Source organism: Neopsephotus bourkii, unplaced genomic scaffold (genome assembly GCF_033783945.1).
Source record: "Neopsephotus bourkii isolate Nb327-2 ecotype Australia unplaced genomic scaffold, CSIRO-AGI_Nbou_v1 NB_161, whole genome shotgun sequence".
Lineage (NCBI taxonomy): Eukaryota > Metazoa > Chordata > Aves > Psittaciformes > Psittacidae > Neopsephotus > Neopsephotus bourkii.
The window spans coordinates 11029-19227 of NW_026900678.1; the positions used below are offsets into that span (position 1 = coordinate 11029).

An 8199-nucleotide genomic window follows, 5' to 3' on the forward strand; every position below is an offset into this window, starting at 1 on the left:
GGTGCTTTGCGACGGGAACGCACCCCCCCCCCTTAAGGCCAAGAAAGGGGCGTGGCCTCAACAAGCACCGCCTCTCCATCGCCTTTCCCGCGCCTACGGTGGCACTATGGCGACCCCTGGCGGCGGCGCTCCCCCGCGCCGCGGCCCCCCCCTTCACCAGCCCCCCTCACCCCGGGAACCCCCTCCCCGTTACCGAGCAATGGGGCTCGTTTGTGCCCCCCCCGACCCCCAAGCACCGTTATGGGGGTGCAAGACCGAGCCTCGGCCACCAGATGGCACCAGAGGGGCTCAAATGGGGGACACCCCCCCCCCCCATGGTCCCTAACGGTAATGGGGGGGGGGGGTCCCTATTAGGGGCTGTTGTTTCCCCCCCATCCATGGTCCTTAATACATGGGGGGGGCCCTACTGGGGTAGGTCATTATGTCCCCCCCCATGGTTCTCTAAGACAAGGGGGTGTCCCCATTGGAATAGAGCCCCTAAGACATGAGGGGGGTCCCCAGTGGAATAGAGCCCCTAAGACAAGGGGGGGGGTCCCTACTGGTATAGAGCCACTAAAACAAGGGGGGGTCCCTATTGGAAAAGAGCCCCTAAGACAAAGGGGAGTCCCCATTGGAATAGAGCCCCTAAGACAGTGGGGGGGGTCCCTATTGGAGTAGAGCCCCTAAGACAAGGGGGGGTCCCCATTGGAACAGAGCCCCTAAGACAATGGGGGGGGTCCCTATTGGAGTAGAGCCCGTAAGACAAGGGGGGGTCCCCACTGGTATAGAGCCACTAAAACAAGGGGGGTCCCCACTGGAATACAGCCCCTAAGACAAGAGGGGGGTCCCCATTGAGCCCCCTATGACCCCTATAACAATGGGGGGGTAACATTATTGTGCCCCCCCCAACACACCAACTCCTGAAAAGTGACCGTTTATTGGAAGCCAATGGGGGGGGGATGCACACACACAGGGGTCCCCCCCCCAGCTAAAAACACCCAATTTATCAAAACCCCCCCCTAAACCTCAAACCTACCCCCCCCCCTTTATTAGGCTGGAGGGGGGGGGGTGTGGAGAGCGGAAGGATGGGGGGGGGGAGGCTTAAACACCCCCCCCTCTCCCCTCCATAGGGTGCTATGGGAGAGGCCATTGTATGGGGGGGGTATAGAGGGGGCTATGTACATGATTGAGGGGGGGTCCTTAGCTCCGGGGGGGGTCCCTCTCTTTGCTGTCGCTGTCCTCGGGGTACGCGTGCCAGGTGAGGCGCTCCTCATAGAAGGCAATGACGATCTGGGGGCACTTGAGGTTGGCCTCCTTTGCCAGCACCAGGTCAGCTTCATCCGTGTCCTTCCTGGGGGGGGGACACCCACATAGAGAGGGGGTTATGGGGGGGGTTATGGTTATGGGGCGCCCCCCATCCCTATGGGGCTGGTGGGGGCCTCACCACTTCATGAGGAACATGAGGTCCCCGCACGAGTCCGTGGCCCCGATGATCTTCTCCGGCTCCAGGCCCCGCTCGAAGCCCCGGGCGATGTCGTTGCTCTATGGGGCAAAGGGGGTAAAAAGGGGGTTAAGAGGTGGTGATGGGGGGATAAGGGCCCAGTGGTGTCGTGGTGGTGGCACTGGGGCGCTGTCTCTTGGTCTCCATCCTTTGGTCCCCATCCCTGGTCCCCATCCTCATCCCTGAGTCCCCATCCCCATCCTTTGGTCCCCATCCTCATCCCTGAGTCCCCATCCCCATCCTTCGGTACCCATCCTCATCCTTTGATCCCCGTCCTCATTCCTGGTCCCCATCCTCATCCCTGGGTCCCCATCCTCATCCTTAGGTCTCTGTCCCCATCCCTGGTCCTCGTCCCCATCCTCATCCTTTGGTCCCCATCCCTGGCTGCCCATTCCCATCTCTATCCCTATTCCTATGTTCTTGTCCCCATCCCTGTATCCCAGTCCTCACCCCTGGGTCCCCATCCCCTCTCCTCCTGTATCCCTGTCTTTGCACCCCCTCCTCCTCCTGCATCCCTGTGTCCCCATCCCCAGGTCCCATCCCTGAATCCCCGTCCCTGGGTCCCATCCCTGCATCCCGGTCCCCATCCCTGCATCCCCATCCTCACCCTGGGTCCTGGTCCCTGTCTTTTGGGCCCCATTCTCCTCCTTTGTCCCTGTCTTCGCACCCCCATCCTCCTCCTGCATCCCTGGGTCCCCATCCCCATCCCTGGGTCCCATCCCTGCATCCCAGTCCCCATCCCTGCATCCCGGTCCCCATCCCTGCATCCAATCCTCACCCTGGGTCCTGGTCCCTGTCTCTTGAGCCCCATCCTCCTCCTGTATCCCTGTGTTCGCACCCCCATCCTCCTCCTGCATCCCTGGGTCCCCATCCCCATCCCTGGGTCCCATCCCTGCATCCCGGTCCCCATCCCTGCATCCCGGTCCCCATCCCTGCATCCCCATCCTCACCCCGGCTCCTGGTCCCTCTCTCTTGGGCCCCATTCTCCTCCTGTGTCCCCGGTGAGCAGCAGCCAGAGCCAAGGCCAAAGGAGCTGCTCCAGTCTAAACTCCCCGATAAGCCCAGTGCCATTCCCAGCAATCCCAGCGTTCCCAGCGGGAATGGGGCAGATAAGGCCCAAGGAAACAATTCCAGGAGCGTGACATCACCCTGGGAGGCGGCAGCAGGCAAGGATCCGTTGGGAATGAAGGGGCTGGGTGCTATGGGGTGATGGATGGGTGCTATGGGGTGATGGGTGCTATGGGGTGATTGATGGGTGCTATGGGGTGATGGGTGCTATGGGGTGATTGATGGGTGCTACAGGGTGATGGGTGCTATGGGGTGATGGGTGCTATGGGGTGATTGATGGGTGCTATGGGGTGATGGGTGCTATGGGGTGATGGGTGCTATGGGGTGATGGGTGCTATGGGGTGATGGGTGCTATGGGGTGATTGATGGGTGCTACGGGGTGATTGATGGGTGCTACGGGGTGATGGGTGCTATGGGGTGATGGGTGCTATGGGGTGATGGGTGCTATGGGGTGATGGGTGCTATGGGGTGATGGGTGCTACAGGGTGATGGGTGCTATGGGGTGAGCTGGGGTGTGCTCCAGCAAGGGGGTATTGGGTCCTTGTCCCCATTCCTGGGTCTCCATCCCCATCCCTGCATCTCAGATCCCTGCCTCTGGATCCCCATCCTCATCCCTGCATCCCTGTCCCCATCCCTGGGTCCCATCCTCATCCCTGCATCCCTGTCCCCATCCCTGGGTCCCATCCTCATCCCTGGCCCCATCCCTGGTTGCCCATCCCTGTGATGGGGATGGCAGTTTCTTATCCCCATCCCTGTTTCTGGATCCCCATACTGACTCCTGCATCCCTGTCCCCATGCCTGTGTGCTTGTCCCCATCCCTGTCCCCCATCCCCATCCCTGTCTCCTGGTGCCCATCCCTGTGTCCCCTCCCCATCCCTGTCTCCCATCCCCATGTGCTTGTCCTCATCCCTGTGTCCCATCCCCATCCCCATCCCTGTATCCCGATGCCCATCCCTGTCCCCTGTCCTCATTCCTGTGTGCTTGTCTTCATCACTGTGTCTCATCCCCTTCCCTATTCCCCATTCCCATCACTCTCCCCCATCCCCATCCCTGTATCCTGGTGCCCATCCCTGTCCCCGTCCCACATCCCCATCCCTATTCCCCATCCTCATCCCTGTCCCCCATCCCCATCCCTGTATCCCATCCCCATCCCTGTATCCCATCCCCATCCCTGTATCCCGGTGCCCATCCCTGTCCCCCTCCCACTCCCTGTCCCCCATCCCCATCCCTATTCCCCATCCTCATCCCTGCCCCCCATCCCATCCCTGTATCCCATCCCCATCCCTGTATCATGTCCCCATCCCTGTCACCGTCCCCATCCCTGTATCCCTGTCCCCATCCCTATTCCCCATCCCTATCCCTATTCCCTATCTCCATCCCTGTCCCCCATCCCCATCCCTGTATCCCTGTCCCCATCCCTATTCCCCATCCCCATCCCTGTATCCCTGTCCCCATCCCTATTCCCCATCCCCATCCCTGTATCCCTGTCCCCATCCCCATCCCTGTATCCCGTCCCCATCCCTGTATCCCTGTCTCTATCCCTGTATCCCTGTCCCCATCCCTGTATCCCCGTCCCCATCCCTATTCCCCATCCCCATCCCCGTACCCCCATCCCCACCCCTCACCTCCCTCTTCTTCTTGGCCTTGACATCGTCCCCAGCAGCCGCCAGCCCCCCTTTCCTCTTGGCTCCTTCCGCCTTCTCCCTTCCCCTGTTCCCGTCTCCTTCCTTCATCTTCTTGTACTTCCTCATGAACTCCGAGATCAGCTCCGGGCAATCCAGGTTCTTCTCGGGCTCCCAGGTGTTGTGTTCCCTGCCATGGGACAGCACCAGCGCCATCAGCACCATGGGATGCCATGGGATGGAGGCAGCTCCGCTCCGGCTCCATGGGGAAGCTCCAACCCTGGGTGGGATGGAGCAGCCAAACCTCCCCCATTGAACCCATCCCCATGCTCCTGAATCTCCCGTTCCCATGGATCCCATCGCTCCCACATCCATTGGAACCTGCTCTGAGCCTCCTCCATCCCAACATCCCCAACCCATCTCCCATAGGAGCATCCCCATCCTTACCCTCACTCCTGAATCTCCTGTTTCCTTTGACCCCATCACCCCTTATCCCATCACTCCCACATCCAGCTCTGAGCCTCCTCCATCCCAACATCCCCAACCCATCTCCCATAAGAGCATCCCCATCCTTACCCTCACTCCTGAATCTCCCGTTCCCATTGATCCCATTGCTCCCACATCCATTGGAACCTACTCTGAGCCTCCTCCATCCCAACATTCCCAACCCATCTCCCATAGGAGCATCCCCATCCTTACCCTCGCTCCTCAATCTCCCGTTTCCATTGATCCCATCGCTCCCACATCCATTGGATCCAGCTCTGAGCCTCCTCCATCCCAACATCCCCAACCCATCTCCCATAGGAGCATCCCCATCCTTACCCTCGCTCCTGAATCTCCCGTTTCCATTGATCCCATCACCCCTTATCCCATTGCTCCCACATCCAGCTCTGAGCCTCCTCCACCCCAACATTCCCAACCCATCTCCCATAGGAGCATCCCCATCCTTTCCCTCGCTCCTGAATCTCCCGTTTCCATTGACCCCATCACCCCTTATCCCATCGCTCCCACATCCATTGGATCCTGCTCTGAGCCTCCTCCATCCCCAACATCCCCAACCCATCTCCCATAGGAGCATCCCCATCCTTTCCCTCGCTCCTGAATCTCCCGTTTCCTTTGACCCCATCACCCCTTATCCCATCGCTCCCACATCCAGCTCTGAGCCTCCTCCATCCCCAACCCATCTCCCATAGGAGCATCCCCATCCTTTCCCTCACTCCCTTCCTCCCCATCCCCTTAGTGAAGAGGGATGCTCCAACGGCTCGGGATGGATCCCACAATCCCCAAAGCTGCCATTGCCTCCCTACTGTTCCCAATGGGACTCACTCGGAGAAGCCCTTCCACTTGAGCAGGTACTCGGCCTGGCCCTTCACCACGCGCCGGTCCAGCACCTTCTCCACCACATACTCCTCCTCGTCGGCCGAGGACGAGCTGTCTGCTGCCCGCTTGCTCCTCTTGCCCATAGCGCAGCACCCAAGGGACCTGGGGGGACCCCACACACACACAAAGGGGGGTTAAATAGGGATGAACCCCACCAAATGGTACCCAGGGCATCCTAAAGGCCCATAGGGGAGAGGTGGTGGGGATGGAGATGGGGATGTGAGAAGGGATGGATGAAAAGTGATGGGGTGATGGGGGGGAAATGGGGTGAAACTGAGGGGTTTTGGGTAAAGGGAACTGGGATTTGGGGTAAAAGGGTTTAAAATGATGGGGTTTTGGGAATGGCGAATAGGATTATGGGGGGAAATGAGTTGGAAATGAAGGGGGGTTAGGAAAGGGGAATGGGATTTGGGGGAAAATGGGGTGAAACTGAGGGGTTTTGGGTAAAGGGAACTGGGATTTGGGGTAAAAGGCTTTAAAATGATGGGGTTTTGGGAATGGGGAATGGGATTTGGGGGGAAATGGGTTGAAATTGAGGGGTTTTGGGTAAAGGGAACTGGGATTTGGGGTAAAAGGCTTTAAAATGATGGGGTTTTGGGAATGGGGAATGGGATTTGGGGGGAAATGGGTTGAAATTGAAGGGGGTTGGGAATGGGGAACTGTGATTTGGGGTAAAATAGCTTGAGATTAAGGGGGTTTGGGAATGGGGAATGGGATTTGGGGTAAAAGCCTTGAAAATGAGGGGGTTTTGGGAATGGGGAACTGTGATTTGGGGTAAAAAAGCTTGTAAATGAGGGATTTTGTGCACAGGGAAATATGATTTGTCTTGAAAACTGTAAAAATAGGAGGTATTAGGCACAGGAAAATGTGATTTGGGCCAAAACCCTTTAAAAACGGGGGGATTTAGGTACAGGGAAGTGAGATTTGGGTGGTTTTGGGTGTAAAGGGGAGATTTTGGGTGCAAAGGGGAGATTTGGGGTGTAAAAGGGGAGGTATTGGGTGCAAAAGGGCAGGTTTTTGGTGGAAAAGAGAGATTTTGGTTGTAAAAGGGTGTATTTAGGATGTAAAAGTGGAGGTTTAGGGTGTAAAAAAGAAGATGTTGGTTGCAAAAGGGCTTATTTTGGGTGGAAAAGGGGAGGTTTTGGTTGTAAAAGGGCAGGGTTTGGGTTCAAAAGGGTACATTTTGGGTGCAAAAGTGGAGGTTTTGGGTATAAAAGGGCACGTTTTGGGTGGGAAAGGGAGACTTTGGATGCAAAAGGCTGTATTTCGAGTGTAAAAGGGTATATTTTGGGTGGAAAGGGGGGGGTTTGGGGAGAAAAAGGGCTGGGTTTGGGTATAAAAGTGCAGGTTTGGGGTCTAAAAGGGGAAGCTTTGGGTGTAAAAGGTCAGGTTTTGGGTGGAAAAGGAGAGGTTTTGCGTATAAAAGGGAAGGTTTTGCTTGTAAAGGGGAGATTTTGGGGATAAAAGGGTAGGTTTTGGGTGTAAAAGGGAAGGTTTTGGGTATAAAAGGGGAGGTTTTGGGTGTAAAAGGGCAGGGTTTGGAGCCCCGGGGGAGTCGCGCTCCCAACCGCTGCAGGGGCCCGGGGGGAACAAAAGAGCAGCGGCTTTCCGAGGGGGAAAGCGCCTTTTTGAGGCCAGAAGTGCCGGTTTAGGGCAAACCCCAACCGATGTAGGGCTAAAACGCCCCGGTTCGGTTCAAACCCGGCCCGGTGCCAGTTCCCGGTACCGGCCCCGCACAGCGGGGCCCGGGCCTCGGGGGCGGGCCAAAGAGCGCGCCACCTCCGGCCATTGGTCAACACCCAGCAGCGCCCGCCCTCTCATTGGCTGATAGTACCGCCGCTCGTCCCCACCCAGCCGCGATGCTATTGGCCCACTCACCCGTCACTCCCCGCTCTGTCCCGCCCCCTCCGCCGCTCCCATTGGCTGGCGAGCCTATCTATCCCGCCGGTAAGGCCCGCCCCTTAACACCACCACCACCAGCACCCCCCCCATACCGGCTCCCATTCACCGCCGGTACCGGTACCTGGGCGGGAGCGGCTCCGGCGCGGGCCCGTCCGCCGCTCTCTGCCCGCTCGCTGCGAACTGCCGCCGTTCCGCGCTCCGCCCGCCAAAACCGCCCGCAACGCGCAGGCGCCGCCGGCCCCGCTCCGCGCATGCGCGCGCCCTCCCGCCCGCCCGCCCCTCCTTGGTTCCAAACGCGCACACACGCCCCCCCCTCCGGTTCACACCGCTCCGGACCGGGCCCACCTCCGGTACCGGCAGGCGGCCCCGCCTGCTCCTGCTGCTCCTCCTTCTCCTGCTCCTGCTCCTGCTCCTCCTCCTCCGCCGCTGCCGCCGCTCCCAGCGCCCCGCTCAACGACCTGCGCCGGGCCCGCCGCCGGGCAACGCTCCCGCCTGCCAATCGCAACGGCCGCGGCGTTGATGTGGCCAATCGGAAGGAGGCGGAGGCGGGACCGTTAAAGAGGAAGCCAATCACAGATGTCTCCAAGCCGGAGCGGGAAAAGCAGCGTAGGGCGAGGTTTTGTTGGCGTCACCCAATCCGCGAAGCGTAGAGGCGGGACTTTCCCTAAATGAACCAATGAGCAGCGAAGGCGCGGGGCGGTGCTCTCTCCCTCCACCAATAACCCTCCGCCTCTCCTTACACCGCCC

At 59.3% G+C, this 8199-nt stretch overlaps 1 protein-coding gene across 1 annotated transcript; it reads right to left on the reverse strand.

Annotated features, from left to right (window-relative positions):
- Positions 1-1104: 1104 nt before the first annotated feature.
- LOC133221221 (chromobox protein homolog 5-like) lies at positions 1105-7707 on the reverse strand. Its single transcript, XM_061369931.1, has 5 exons — positions 7574-7707; positions 5497-5652; positions 4174-4360; positions 1424-1521; positions 1105-1330 (listed from the first exon to the last, which is right to left on the reverse strand). The coding sequence occupies exons 2-5, from the start codon at positions 5631-5633 to the stop codon at positions 1180-1182; spliced, it is 573 nt and encodes a 190-aa protein (XP_061225915.1). The 5' UTR covers positions 5634-5652; positions 7574-7707; the 3' UTR covers positions 1105-1179.
- Between the last annotated feature and the right edge of the window lie 492 nt (positions 7708-8199).

Coding starts and splice junctions, on each gene's coding strand:
- LOC133221221 (XM_061369931.1), bottom strand. CDS start 5,633: ATGGGCAAGAGGAGCAAGCGGGCAGCAGACAGCTCGTCCTCGGCCGAC. Junction 4,361..5,496: donor AAGTGGAAGGGCTTCTCCGA/GTGAGTCCCATT, acceptor GTCCCATGGCAG/GGAACACAACACCTGGGAGC. Junction 1,331..1,423: donor CTCATGTTCCTCATGAAGTG/GTGAGGCCCCCA, acceptor TCCCCCCCCCAG/GAAGGACACGGATGAAGCTG.